The following is a 16,057-nucleotide window of genomic DNA, read 5'->3' on the forward strand; positions in this document are numbered from 1 at the left end:
TAAGTTTTCCAACCAGGAAAGCTGAAGCCATCTGAGACAGAGATGTTAAAAAATTAGGATATTTATTCCCAGATCAGAAATCATGTAAACACACTAAATTATAAAATTATAGATTACCAATGCCATCATATTTATCCAATTAACATATGAAAAAATCAACATTCATATTTGAGCACTCACGGGATAAAACACACCAACTGTCGTAGAAATAGGATATGGAACCAAACTCAAGAACGGATCTGTATAGCCCCACAAGAACTCTCTCACAGTTCTTCTTTGAAACATAGCAGATTTTGACTTTTTGATAAGTGAATTGAGTACCACTTGAACAAATGCATTTGGATAGAGATGGGGTGCAGCCTACAAAAAAAAAAAAATAAATTACTGCTTGAGACATCAATTTTAGTACCTATTTAGTACCTAACAAATAGATGGATCCAATACTACAATTACGTTCAATGGGGGAAAAAAATCTGACTGGATCTTTAAAATTATTACCCAGTCTTGCCAGGACAAAAAAATGTAGTTTGTCTAATCCCTAGATAATTACATTTCTCTGCCTCAGTGCCAGTCACAAGGAGACATTTAAAGTTAGACCCTATTTTTTTTTTAAATGGTATACTACTTTAAGTGGTCTTCTAATTCAGTTGTTCTGATTTTGTCTTCTTTCCAAATGTCCTACACGCCATTCAAATAATGACATAGGAATATATTTTTATAAAAATGACAAGAATATTATCTGATGATAGACTAATGATCGTCAGTTCTAGGGTATTTCAAAACAATTTTGTTATTTGTCTAGTCTACTCACAGCTACAGCCAGATTGAGAACGGTCAAAGTGTCATTCTCTGTTCCAACAGAAAGTGAAGGTTCGAAGATGGCACCATTGGGCTGGATAAAAGAGACTGTGTGGCTCTCGGAGTCGTGGGTTATATTTTCTTTGGCTAGATAACGAACTCTGCAAAACAGAAATCAATAAAATTTAGAATAAATGTCTCAAGTGAGCAGGTCTCCACTGCCATCCATTCAGGTAACAAATAACTTTTGAGTATATAGAATATGTCAAAAATTATGCTAACCAATTTGTTTAAAACGATAAATAAGCCAATGCTGGGTCTTGGGCAAATAGAGAAGGGGACGTAAAATCTGCATACATGGGAAAGGTAATAGGTGTTTATAAGAGTTTTCACAGAATCCATGGGAAATAGATACAAATCCAGGTTTATGATGGTCATTGTAGGAGTAAGGGTTAAGACACGATTTGGTAGCAATTCCATGTAAGTGGTCTGACTGACGGAAGTTAAATGAGGAGAAACAGGGTAAAAGCCACATTGTGTATTGTTAGAAATGCAGTCTACGGCCATACCACCCTGAACGCGCCCGATCTCGTCTGATCTCGGAAGCTAAGCAGGGTCGGGCCTGGTTAGTACTTGGATGGGAGAAATGCAAATTGTTGAATTTGGTTGGATGGCAGAGTGAGTAAGAGTAGTGGGAAATAAAGCCATCAAAATAAGTAAGATCTCAAGCATAAAAGGGCTGCATCCTATCCTCTATTATTCAGCCTTTATCCTGAGGGTATGTAGGATACCACAGAAAGGTTCCCTTAGGGGAATAGTAAGTCCCTTTTCTTACATTAGAAAGAATGCTGAATGTATACAGCCTGTCCAGCACTGGTATTTCTGTATTTTCTAGTACTTTAATGAGAATGAAAGATAACTAATGAAATAAATTTCCATTTTACAGGCCAGTTCCCCTCCCCACTCCTGCCATATATTAAATACTCATTAGTTCTAAGTTCCTGGCTGTAAAGAGTACCAACCACTTTTTAGGAACATGGTGAAGGCTGATTATTATAAAAAAAATATATTTTGCAACTACAGGATATTTACTGAGACAAAATAAGTTACACATCATTCACTGCATTACCATATGTGAATATCTATAAAGGAGATGAACAGATAGCTGAGGTAGAGACTAAAAACACATGGGACTAAAAAGATGTAAAACCAAAAGACACAACATTTCACTCAAGTATAATAAAAATGTAAATTGCTTGGTGGCGCTTGGGTGGCTCAGTAGGTTGGGCACTGGACTCTTGATTTCGGCTGGTGTCGTGGTCTCAGGGTAGTGGGATCTAGTCCCAGGTTGGGCTCCATGCTCAGCACAAAGTCCCCTCAAGATTCTTTCTCTTCCTCTCACCCTCTTCCTGTCCCTGCTCATGCACATGCATGTGCACTCTCTTACTCTCTAAATAAATAAATAAATAGAATCTTTAAAACAAAACAAAAAAAAAGTAAATTTCTGTAGGGTAAAAATTAGGAGTGTTTTATATCCCCAAGCACAGTGACTGGCACCTAGTGAGTTATGGATAAATAATTTTTGGATGAATAAATTAATTAATGGATAACATTTCTTCAAAAGAGTTCACAGTGGGATGGAGAGATAATTTATTTTTAACATAATTTTGTCAAAGTCTTATTAGTTATTCTTCTTGGAGTACTGTAGACATACCAGGAATATACAAATCTGAAAGGCAAACTGGACAGTCTATTACTAGTCAACTACTATTTTTTCTTATGTAATTATATCTTAAAATTAGACAACCTGCTATTAACATTCAAAACTGAAGCACTTTAATTTTCAGGAAGACTTACATATGTGTAATAACTGAAACAATAGCAACCTATGTGACCCAGATTCTAGCTTACTTAAGTTGTACTAACAACATTACACCAGTAGATGGCACTAAGAGAAAAAGCCTTTACACTGACGCCTGTGTTTAGAATGTACATTTAGAAAGAGAACATAACTGCTCACTTCCTTTGTTTAAAAAATAAGAATGTACATAGGTTTTGCAAAGTGTTAGTTAGTAAGGTCAAAGGGAGAAATGTGCCTTAGATTTTACTGCATATTGCTTTCCTTGTCCTTCTGCCAGAGCAAAGTAACTTAAAAACAACAAAAAAAGCAGTGATGTTGGATCAGAGATTCTCAGGGAATTACTGAATCTTCATAGAGACGATGAAATTGCAGTATACATAATAAAGATCTCAATCCAGGCAATTTCTGCTTTGACCCATGTTATACCTTGTCAATCAAAGTTTCACTGAACTCACTTTAGCCGACATGAGTCAAATGAGCCTGTGGTTCTGAGGGAGGGAAATCCTACTTCTCTGCCAGTTTCAACTGCATTCAGTGTATAATTTATGTGGCAAGTTCGCTTCAACCTATTAGCTATTAGGAAGACTCTGAAATTATTAACTTTTTCTGAAAGGTAACTGATTGTTTTCCCATTATTAAGGCATCTAAACAGACACTAATGGCTTCATTTTGGTGACATCATAAGACAGGATGATCCCTAGTTAATGAGATATCCCTTTAACGTTGTTATACAAATGGGAATTTATTGATTATAAACTTTAGCTGCAAAGCCAACTTCTCTAATTCAACCTTCCCCTCACTGCCTCTCCAAGTCAGTCAAGTGTATCTAACCCTTCTGTTCCTTGGAGAGGTAGGCTAAAGTCTCTAAAAAGGAAATATCAGAGCATGACTTGGGCTGGATTCTGTATTATGTTTACATTTCTCCATATCTCAAGCAATATCCTTAAAAATAGGAAACGTGACCTCCCCAAAACAAAAATAAAACAGAAAAGGAGTTCTCAAATTCTAACAACTATCTGCTTTCCTCACATGTATTCAGTTCTCTCGGGTTGTAATTTTCTTAATTTTTCTTAGATTCTCATTAGTTCACATTGAATTCTAGATTTTCATAGGTATACATCATTGCTACAACATTTTTGGGGGGGGCAAAATACTCATTTTAGGCTTTTGATAATGACATGAGAACTCTAAGACCATGAAAAAAATGAAAACATTTTGCAAGGTTTTTTTTTTTTTTTTTTTTTTCAACAATGAAAACCAAGTGTTCTTCAAGGGCACTGTGAATAGTCACAGAGGTGTGCACAGAAACAAGAGGCTTGGGGACAATCGCCAGGACAAAAGTATGTATCATACACTAGGGCAACAGGCACTACCTTCAAAATGGCTGTTATATTACATTTTGAGTGGGAGTTGTCAATCTAAAAACATACAAATGTATAAACAAATAAATTATGTAATTATAGACTAGCTAAAACATATTAAAATTATCAATTATAAGAAATCATTGTAAATATGAAATTTTGTAATAATAATGGGTCGTGCTATATAATGAGTTATAATTATCTTTGAGGGGAAAAAATCACACATTGGTATAACGAATAATACAGTAGGACTTACCTAACTTCCCACATGGATATCGTAAATGTATTCCCTATCCTTGGTGATGGTTAGTGCCCTTAGCACCTCAGTCCCTCCCCCTTTTCCTTCCTTATAGTTGGAAAAACTACATCATCTTCAACTTAAATAAGAAAAAAAAATACAAAAATCTAGGAGTCACCACTTCCTAGGTCTGTGAGAACACGGACACATCACTTCACTTCCTCTGGTGTCAGTTTTATTTAGTTTACAAAATGAAAACTTCTGGCTAATCATTCCCCTCTAGTATCAATACCTGAAGATTCTATTCAAAAGTATGTTAAACTATTAGGGACTATAAGATATAGGTGTAGCATCTTCAGTCTCAGTCCTAGAGAAAACAGAAGGATGAAACCACTGAATCGAAACAAACACCTGTCTGACTTGGAAATTAGTTTCGATAGAAATCCTTAGCAGATCCTGCAGTTAAATAAAATCAGTTTAATGCTATGATTTGCAAAACTGGTTATGAACTGAAATCACCCAGAGAGTCTGCAAAACTCACTCCTGGGCTCCAACCCAAGAGTCTGCCTCATTTGACCAGCGGTGCCATCTGACAGTTTGCATTTCTAGCAAATTTCCAGGGGAGGCTGATGCCGCCGGGGCGCGAACCACACTTCGAGAACCACTGGTATAATGTATACAGTCAATTTTTGGATTTTAAAATTCTCTGGTTTTAAGAGTTCTCATAGATTTCTTGCTATTAAGCATGCATATTTCAGAGTTGCCAAAAGTATGTGTCACAAGTGTGAAACGCCTATAATTTCTTAAATGTAAGGCAGTTATTTGATGCTGCCAAATTTCTAATAAAATTTGTATTTCCTATAATCATTAAATCTCTTAGATTAAGATTTTCTATAGGCAGGAATAAAATATTTCAATATATATTACTGGAAAAAATAATAAGTACATCTGAAAACGTCATTTTGCAAGTGAAAGTCTTTTCAGAAATACAAATGGTCAAGGAAAGAATGCCACTAACTTGTGGGGACTCACCTGTATGTGTAAGGACCCCTTTGTTTGACTTTGATTTTGCTGCTGTTTGCAACCACTTCTTCTGGGTTTTGCACGTCAAAGATCCAAAACTGTCTGTAAACTTCTGTGCCTGTTTTAACCCAATTTTGAAAGGCAATTGTACCTTCTTCCAGTACAACTTGCTACAAAAAGGAAAACAAGTTTGTGTTATTTCTTTGTAATAAATATGGGCGCTTCTGGGAATTTAGAACTTTTGGTGAGCCACTGCAAGGACCAAGCTGAAGGACCTTATTCAAGAGAACTCTTGCAAACCTGTCATACAATTGCAACAGAAATGTTTTCAATAAATTATTACAGCAACCTCTTTTAGTCAACCTTTTATAAAGGCAATCAGTATGTGATACTGCAGACATGGCTGGTGAATTAAGGCCATCAGTTGGCAAGGTTTACAGTGACTCTCTGGTAATACTGCAACAGTTAAACACAATTATTAAGCAAATTTTATTAAACCTCTTCCAAAAAGTTCCTATCAGCTTGAGCATTAACTTCTCTTCTGCCCTCAGACTGAGGAGACAAAACAGAAAAGTGGAGAAAAATCTGGCAGTATTGAAAGCTTTGATTTTTCCTCAAAAGTTGTACACTTCGGAGGATGATCACTTAACATTTGTTCAATTAAGGGGGGGGAAAAGGCTTCTCGATGAAAAACACAAATCTGACTTCTCTTCAAAATCTTCAATCCTGGGGCAACTGGGTGGCTCAGTCAATTAAGCATCCAACTCTTGTTCAGGTCATGATTTCAGAGTAGTCAGATGGAGCCCTGAGCAGGGCTCCTTGCCGGGTGTGGAGCCTGCTTAAGATTCTCTCCCTCCCTCTCCATCCCCCCATGTCTGCTCCCATATTTTCTCTCTCTCAAAATCCTTCTCAATCCCTAACTCAATATATTTGTGGTAAATGAAAAGGACATGTTTCCAAAAGCTGCAATAGTCTAACATTATTAAGTTACCACTTTTAGAATAAAAGGATGAAATAAGGAAGTTGTCTTATTATTCTTTTGTGGAATTCTTTACAAATTATCAATGCCCCCTGTAGTGAGGCTAAACAAGTAGAAAAAGTACCAATGATGGAACCACAAAACCCTATATTAGAAACCTGTTCCCTTGTTTTAAATGCCGTGGGACTGAGTAGAAAGTCACCAGACCCCTCAGGGTCAATTTCATTACCTATTAATTGAGGGAGTAATGGGTGCTCTCCCAGTTTCTGTCCGTGGCTTCCACTCTCTGAGTAAGTCTGTAAAGCTATGGTAACCAGTGCAAACAAAGGTGATTTGATATTTCCGGTTAAGTATCTTAGGAAGATTGCCCAGAATGGAACTCCATCTTTGTGCTTGAGGAAGAGGAAGAAAAGTATTTCACAGAAAATGCGCCCAAACAAACCCATGAATACAGAACAATGTGACCTGTTCATTTCCCTCACCAGGAAGCATCAATTCATAGAATGATGAATTGGGAAAGGACACCGAACATTATCACATTTTCTAGGCGAGCTCTCTGAGGCTCTGAGGAACTATGTGGCTGGCCCACGGGCACTCTAAGAGCAGCAGAACCATCATGAAAATCCTGGTCTCTGACTCTTAGACTAGTCCTCTTTTACACCATGCTATTACTATCTCCCCCCCCCCCCCCCCCCCCCGTTACCTCTGCACTTAGCTGGAAGAAGTAAAACTAAGTTTCATATCTTCAGGATAGATTACTTATTGCTTAATGCAGAGAATAAGGAAATTCCTTAGAGAAGAACAGGGCACCAAGCTAAAATGCTATTACAAAACTCCACGCTGTGGCAATGCATTTTCACTGGGCTCACTGGAGCTGCTAAAATGATGTGAGACCATTATTTTTGCAACCACAGGTCCTTGAAAAACTTTTTATTAGCTCCCCAGAAGTCTTCTTTCCAATACAAACAAGCTCAATAATAAGACAGAGTTACAAGTAGATGAAGTCTTACGGCTATTCTAAATGTAAAGGTTTTGATGAGGGTTTTGAAACTGACCCTAGGATAATTTACCAATTTCACAAGCCTGTATGAGGGAAAGAACACGAGAACATGGGCACTACTACTCTTGCACTGTAAGAATCTCCAGGACTAATGCAATAGCAATTATTTATCATATAAGGCACACATTTTACTTTAGTTCTTAATGAAAGAAACTCAGTAAATGTTTACAGAATTGAAAAGGAACTGTGATGGAAAGTACTTGGTAGGACAGAAAGCCTCCCTAACCCTAAGGTGTGTGCATTTAAAATCAAAAAGACTGTCAGTGCTATCATGCTTTTCTTCTAAAGGCCAGGAATCATTCTGACTTATTTGTTGATCAGGAGGTATTTTTCTTAAATGGGCAAGTTGAAACACAAAAATTGAAATGAACACATTGAATTATCAGCTGTTAGAAGTAGGGTCATCTAACCCATCTCTTTTTTTTTTCCAGGGGTAGAAATGAGTTCTGGAGAAATGAGTTCTGGAGAAAGTCTCATTTCTAGATTTCCCCATCTAGAAATGAGTTCTGAGTCAATGTTATGTGATAGTTTAGTAGCAGGTAATAGAGAAATCAGTTCTTACTCCAAACTTGTGTAGTTTCCATAATGCATGGTTTGATAAGAGACAATGAGAAAAAATACAGAAACTGCCAAATTAGGGATGCATTTCTTCCGGTCCTAATACTACTGTAAGTATTAGAAAATAGTACAGCCACTCTTTAAGTACCAAGACCAAATAGGCCACCCACAAGTTCCTCTAATTTTAAAAGGAACAAAGAATTTTATGCCTGACTTTTAAATTGGATTTGGGCTATCTAGCCAATTTTGCAAATCTCTCACTATATTCAAAGTATGGAGTCGATAATGATGTACATGAAAAAATAATATAATTTAAGGTCCTCTCACTTGGCTGACATCCCCAGTTCGGTCCTGGGCAAACCACTCAAACTGAGGCAGGTTATTTAATGTCTTTATACTGTCAAGTTTATCATGTCAGTTTATCTGTAAAATAGGGATAAAAAATAGTATTAGGCTGAACCACATGAAATTAGCATTTTTGAAACAACATAAGTTGAATATGGTTTAATTGAATATTTAGCCTCCTAGTTGTAGAGATTAATAAATGTGAGCACTTCGAACAGTGTTTGCACATAGCTAGCAACATTCAGTAAATCTTAGCTATTATTCTCATACAGATCCTATCCACCCTTTGCGGGGAGAATTCTAACATCATTAGTCTCTAGGCTGCTTGAATTGTTTCATTCATAGCATTTTTTGTCTCAACCAGTCATGTGGCGATAACTCACATAGAATTCTCTGGCACTTCTTTCCTGCTATTTAGTCATTTTAAAATTTATTCTCACCACAGTGACATTAAAACTTCCTTAAAATGCAGAAACATACCGGAAATAGTCTTCACCCTCCCCATTCACTACCACAATTTGTTCCGTTTAGGACAAGTTACAAGCCATTTCCTCACAAGCAAAAAAATGTGTGCATTATGCATGCAAGTGAGTGTGCACGTGCACACCAACCACACTGAATTATGGTATTAGTGGCAGTTGTGCCAACAGTCAAAGAAGAGCTTCAGCCTCAAGTCATCAATTAAAACCCAGCACAAGATTTGTTGAAACCCAGGAAATTAGCCTCCAAAAACTGATGTGAGAACTTAATATAAGAGGCTGTGCATTCAGCGTGAGTACCAAATTATGCTGATACATTGATACAACTTGGATGGGAGGCTGAAAATCATATACACATACCTGCTATTTCTTGAAACACTATGTTAATTTTATTATCGCAGTTCAAATAAAAAATTTATGTAGTGTTTAATTCATTTTTACACCTCTAATTTAAAATTTATACTGTTTCATGTTCATGTTTACGTTCTCATATATTGTCATTAAATAATACAATTTCTACAAATCATTTTTTCATACCTGGAAACACTGTAAGATGGTATTATAGAATATAAATACACTATTTAAAATATGAACTATCAAGTCAAATCTGGGCTATTTTAATAAATAATTATCATTTCAATTTATTTTATCTGAAGGCATGTCGTATAAGCTACCAAAGGGTTGTTCTTTTCAAGAATAGGGTGTAATTGACTGATGGTATAATTTAATATCAGTCTCTTAGGAGGAAAGAAAGGAAGCTTTAATTTCCTTCTTGGTGTTCTATACTTACTATGATAGGGAAATAAAGATTTATTTAAAATTACCAATGTTATACAAATATTTATCAAGTGATATAAACAACATCAAGTAACCAATTATCTTTTGTAAGTGGTGGCAGAACTTTGACCTTTTTCCAAAGTGCTGTGGTAGTTTCCACATTTGTGACAGCTAGTGCCAATGACTTTGTCTAGCTATTTAAGACTGCATAAACCTGCTGACTCAACAGAACTTTTTTAGCAATCAGAGTCGGAAGTACTGCTGGGAAAGTATTCAGCTATAATCCGTAAAAGCATGATGTCCCTAGAAAACATCCCTTAGAAAGAGGTCTTCTCTGATATCATTTAGGTTTAAATGATATCAGAAGACCGCACATAGTTCCAACTCCACTTTATAAATGAGATAACAGTATAGGATGATTTTCTGACCTTTTTCAAGTAAACACTTCATTTTTTTTTAAAGGGTGCTTGTATGCAGGTAACAACTTGCCCAATTTGCTATTAGTCAGTTAAATGAAGAAAGTAATCTTCAGTGAGTTTCAGTAGCAAACAATAACCAGAACTAAAACATTTATATGTTTGCAAAATAATAGCTTTAACCTAAGTGCTCCTAAAGCAGGGGGTCTTAAAGGCATTGGGCTCCATGGGTTTACTCAGAGATTTGACTCCTACTCAGAGTCAAGCAGATACATGTTGCAATCTTATTTATTTATTTATTTATTTATTAAAGATTTTATTTACTTATTTGACAGACAGAGATCACAAGTAGGCAGAGAGGCAGGCCGGCAGGGGTGGGGGAGAGCAGGCTCTCTGCCCGGCAGAGAGCCCTGACGCGGGGCTCAATCCCAGGACCCCGGGACCATGACTGGAGCCGAAGGCAGAGGCTTCACCACTTCTCCCTGCAATCTTATTTTTAGAACAGTTTTTGTAAACTGAAGAAAAAAGAAACAGCCCAGTATAATGAAAGAAAAAGCCCTGGCATCTTTATAGGACTAAAACTGACAAGATCAACGTGGCTATATGGAAATCTGGGAGAAAATCAGACTTAGTCTTAAATATATCAGAGATTCTGACCCCTGAAGGGATTCTAATGGTTCGTCTTAGTCTACGGACATGTGGCAGCCATACGATATAAACTATCAGGAGTTTTTTGAAACTTATTCCTCCTCAATTTGTTTCGTGCCTCCTTCTCCTTCTACGTTCTAGATCCGTACTCTCCCACCTGGTCTTGTCAAAGGTTGCACAGACAACTCTTCAACAACAAGAAGAGAAAGTCCTCCATCTCTATGCTGCATTTCCCTGCTAAATTTGTTATCCTACCCTACTGAATTTATAGATTCAGTAACCTTAGTGACATGTTCTAACCATTATTTCCTGAATTTTCATCGGCCCGAGAGCATTTGATTTTCTCTTTTCTTGAATGCTGGCCCCCCACCAACTTCCAAATTAATTACACTCTTTTGTTTTTATTTCTTCACATACAATTGTTTTTGTCTTCTTATCTCTGAATTATGCATAAAACTTGTTGTGATCTGCTTTTTTGTCTCTATACTCAAGTTCTTGAGAAAACACGACTGTTTAGTTTTATCTGTAATCTCTATAGCAATGATCAATCCGAGTTCTGACCTTTGAAATATACACTGATATCCTAATCAAAACACTCATAAAACCTCAGTCTTTTTTTTTTTTTTTTTTTTTTCTCCCTCCTATAGCACATCTTTCCCAATAGCTCAGCGGGACATCTTGAAGTATTTTTACCCTCTTTCCTAATTTAGTTCCATATCCAAACTGCACCACACACCATCACCTTTTTTTTTTTTTTTTTTTTTTTTCCCTTGTACTCTACCATGTGAGCCCAGAGCACCTTTGTGGTATCACGTGCAGACTGTGCAGAGATTTTGCTGAACGGGACTCTTTTAAGGTTCTCCCTGAAAGTGGCTATGTCTTACATAGGCTTTCCTTGTTCTTCTGTTTTTGGCCTCCTCACGCTTCAACCCTTTCTATGGCAGGATCACAGTGCACAAGACTGTGTGTGATCTAGTCTCTGCCTACACACTGTCGGGGTTTGGCAACGGACTCTTCTGGCCACATGAGTTGGCAAGTCATTTTAAGGTCGTGTGACTAAAATGGATAAAATAACTGCTTCTCATAGAGATCTGAAAAGATTAAATGAATTGGTATATTTGAAGCTCTTCACAGCTCTGAATAAATGCTGGCCATGTGATATCAATCTCTACGTGCCTGTTTTGTTATCTCTTACGCCTACAAGATAACAGCCACCAACTACTACTGCCTGCCATTCAGTCAATAATTCTTCTGCCTGATTGTCAAAGCTTCCTAAATTTTACCCCGTGCTGTTTTTCTAATCATCTCTTGTTGATCCTGTATTTGGGCACATTTTCTAGATTCTTCCCTCCCTCTTCATAGCTGTTAGTTGCATTTTCACAACTTTTTCCATAATATTAATCGGTCCTCTGATGCATTTATTGCAGCCCTCTTTGGACTTTCAAAATCCTATGCTTGATCAAAATCCAACATGTTCACATTTCTGAAGTTACTATTCTAAGAAAGAACTCCAAGTAACATTTTCCCATAGGATACATGAGGCTCAGAGTTCTCTGTATGTTGGTATGATATACCTTCTCCAGTTAAATCTTAAACTTGTTGAGGTTAAAAAAAAAAATTTTTTCCTCTCTGTCACTATATAAAAGCACATTTTTGGCATCTCAAAACCCTTACTTTTCTCATGATTAGTTAATCATTCAATGTTACGAATGTAGAGATAAACGTTAAACACTTAAAATAGATGTTAGCACTTCACACACTGTTGACTGGAGAGGCTATCTGTACTACTGCTGTTGAATGAAGAAGAAAAAGATAAATGATCAATATTTAGCTACTGAACATCAATTATGTGTCAGAAAAAAAAAAGCCTAAAATTTAGCTGCACAGTGGGAGATTATGGTGACTTTCCATTCTGGAGACTTTCCCAAAAGATACATTGTAGCCTTTACATTAGCAGAGACACTGATTCTGTGCTCTCGCCACAGAAGTTCCAGAAGGGAAGCACAGTTGATAAAGTAGGAAGAGGACTATGCAGTGGAATTCCATCTCACAGGGTCACGTGAGCCCCACCTCACCAGCATCTGCTTGTCTCTCTTGAAGCGGATCATAAATAATAGCAAGAAAACTGGGAATTCCAAGGAGGGAGGGGTAACATTCCATTTACAATATATTTTTACTTTTTATTATTTTTTTTACAGTATATTTTTTAAAGATTTTTTTAAATTTATTTGACAGACAGAGATCACAAGTAGGCAGAGAGGCAGGCAGAGACAGAGAGAGAGAGAGAGGGAAGCAGGCTTCCCGCGGAGCAGAGAGCCCGATGCGGGGCTCGATCCCAGGACCCTGAGATCATGACCCGAGCCGAAGGCAGCAGCCCAAACCACTGAGCCACCCAGGCGCCCCTACAGTATATTTTTAAAGTTGAAGTTAAATGCATGGGGTTTCAGCTTTGCAATGTGTTAGTAATAGCAATGCCAGAAATGCCTAGATTATTACTGAGAAAATACAGCACTCATATAGAGGAGCCATTATCTCAAAAATGGCCTACTGTCCTATCTTGTATACTAAGACAATAGCTATAGTGAGAAATAATTGATTTATTATTTATTTATTTGACAGACAGAGAAAGAGGCCACAAGCAAGGGGAGCAGCAGGGAGAAGGGGAAGCAGGCTCTCTGCTGAGCAAGGAGCCTCATGTGGAACTCCATCCCAGGACCCAGAGATCATGACCTGAGCTGAAGGCAGGTGCTTAACTAACTGAGCCACCCAATGGCCCGAGACATTGTCTTTTAATTTTAAAACTATTTATTATTTGGGGCACCTGGGTAGCTCAGTGGGTTAAACCCTCTGTCTTCGGCTTGGGTCATGATATCAGAATCCTAGAATCAAGCCCCATGTTGGGCTCTCTGCTCAGCGGGGAGCCTGCTTCCCTTCCTCTCTCTCTACCTGCCTCTCTGCCTACTTGTGATTTCTGTCTGTCAAATAAATAAAAAAAATAATCTTTAAAACTATTTATTATTTATACTCATTGTAAGAACAAGAGGTCAACAGGGATGAATGGATGAGGGAAGTAAAGGTTTTGGCAGTAACAGAAATTTCAGTATACATTGGTAGGTCTAGCCCATTTTATGGATTTTTGTTGCTCTCCATTGTGTACTATGCTCCTTAACCCTCTGCCTGGGCCACTGACAGCTAGACAGGCTGCAAACTGAGGCCAGCACTCAGATAGGTTTTTTTACATATAATACCTGCCAAATAAAACCTAAGTATACATGCCCTGGGGCAGGACACATGCTCTCAGGGTTCACAACAGTTCCTGTTCTTATGTTATTTTGTTCTTGGAATTTTTTTTTTTTTTTTAATTTTTAAAAACCCTGTTTCATAACCCCTGAAGCCATTTGAATTTGCCACCCATGGTTTAGGACTGCAGCCAACCTGCTTCTTACTCTCGGGCTCTCCCCGCCCCGCCCCTCAGTCAAAGTTTGGTGGATGTGAAGCTCATTAGGAAGAATGACGGTAGTAGATGAATTCTAGTTTGTCTAATTTTTGCTAAAACAACAGGCAACTCAATGCATATATGTTGGCTTATGTCCTACCTAACTTTCTGAAAGTATTTTCGCAGAATAAACCTTTATAAATAGGAGATGTTTATAAGACAATCATATGTCATTACATATTATAAAAAGCAGCAGTTTGAAAAATAAAAAAGTTTATACCAGTTTTACCAAAGATTCCTGCTTCATTATGAAATATAATCCATTTTAAATGTGTATGTATGTATGTGTATCTATCTACCTACATATAAATATATTAACTTCTATCAGTATGAACCAAAGTACAACTAATTTTATAAATGTACTCTCACAAAGCACACTTATTTCTCTTTCAAAAGCATATCAACATAGTCCTGAGACATAGTGAAAAGCAATCACTTCTACTAACCTGTGTACCTCTACACAGCTTTTGTCAGAATTGGAATATTATGCTTAAGATAGCGATGCGTTCATGTTCCATGTACATTATACTTTTAACATTTCTCTAGCATGGGAAGTTGCAATGGTTCATTACCCCCTTTTTATTAAAGACACAACGTTGCCTGTGACCATGAAATAGAAAAAACAGGGACAGCAGACTGAATCCCAATGACAAGAAATACCCTTTAGACTACTTGTACCTTCTTAATGGTCTTCTCAATAAGCATGTCTCCAACCGGCATCAGAATACCTCCAAACACAGCCAGCACTGCGCCGATGACGGCACCAGCGATGAGCCCACAGTTTCGATCACAGCCCATTTTCTTTATAGGGGAAACAGGACTGTTCAGCACCTGCTTCTTCCAAACTCCTGGCTTTGATTAGATGGTTTCAAGAGGCCTGGGTTTAGCCTTAGAAACAGATCATAAAACAGAAGCTTAAATAATCAGTATGAGAAGATCAAAGTACAAAGACAACGCAACTGAAAAGTCATTTTGCCAGTTATAAATAAACAGATGCTTTTCCTTTTTGTTTTAGAGATGGACTTTCTAGGTTCGGTCCTCCCCTTCTCGATGTTAACTGTCTACTGGTGGAAGATCTAAAAGATTTCGTCGGAGAGTATTTCCTCAAAATTCTCATCTTTTCAATTTTCTACCGTTGGACGATGAGCACTGAAATCTTATCTCAGGAGAACATGTCTGCTGTACTTCTGGCCTCATCTGCTTTCCTGGGACCCTTGGATGCTGGCTAGTTCTTTATCTGGCTTCACTTCCCAAACACAGCCAGCCACAGCCTTCCTGGAGCTCTCCTGCTCATGAAGATGTGTGGACTGAGGTCTTCTCTGCCAAATGCTAATTATGATAACACACACAGTTTCTACTATACCTTATTCACGAGTATCCAGCAAGATACAGATTTTAGAGGGAATGTTCTGAGCAGTCTCAGAAAGAATCAATTCTTCTAATCATTCGTAAGCTCTCTGTTAAAACAAAAATGCAGGGTTAAATTGGGAAAATAAACTGGGAATTAATACTAGAATCTCTCTCATGGCACCAAAATTATAACCACTACTAAAAGAAAAATATCTCATTTTCATGAATATTGAGCTCATGCCTGATTTTTTGTTTTATAAATAATGTTAAAACCTGAACTATTTGAAAGAAGTGTACTTCACTTTCAATTTTATTGTTAATAACTGAATTTTGGATAGACCATAGATGTGAAGAATTTAAATACATGAGGTAGAGGATATGTAGTTTTAATGACAGGCACTGCTTTGTTGCGAGCCTCAGTTTTTTTGTTTTTTGTTGTTTTTCTTTTTTGCATATTCAACTGCAGTATTATTTTGTCATCATGGGCAATTGCTTCACACCAATTGTGCTAAAATCAACTAATTTGTGCTTGTATGTATTGCACCGATCTTATTTTTGGTATCTTTATACACTATGTGGTTATATCACAAAGACTGAAAGGAAATTATTTCTGATATGAGTGGATTCTATTGTAAGAAATAAGAATTTGTTCCTTCTAGTATTTGAAA

General features: G+C 37.2%; 1 protein-coding gene across 4 annotated transcripts in view; it reads right to left on the minus strand.

The window, feature by feature from the left end:
• CD36 (CD36 molecule) overlaps nt 1-16,057 on the minus strand; it is an 81,244-nt gene that overhangs the window by 14,746 nt on the left and 50,441 nt on the right. For all 4 annotated transcript variants that reach the window (XM_032304638.1, XM_032304636.1, XM_032304640.1 and 1 more), the window contains exons 2-6: nt 15,403-15,496; nt 14,718-14,927; nt 5,291-5,451; nt 812-959; nt 181-360 (exon numbers count right to left, since the gene is read on the minus strand). In XM_032304638.1, coding sequence (XP_032160529.1) covers nt 181-360; nt 812-959; nt 5,291-5,451; nt 14,718-14,837 — 609 coding nt within the window. In that variant the 5' untranslated portion in view covers nt 14,838-14,927; nt 15,403-15,496. The remainder of the gene's footprint in view (nt 1-180; nt 361-811; nt 960-5,290; nt 5,452-14,717; nt 14,928-15,402; nt 15,497-16,057) is intronic.

This window comes from Mustela erminea, chromosome 11 (assembly GCF_009829155.1).
Source record: "Mustela erminea isolate mMusErm1 chromosome 11, mMusErm1.Pri, whole genome shotgun sequence".
Taxonomy (NCBI): Eukaryota; Metazoa; Chordata; class Mammalia; order Carnivora; family Mustelidae; genus Mustela; species Mustela erminea.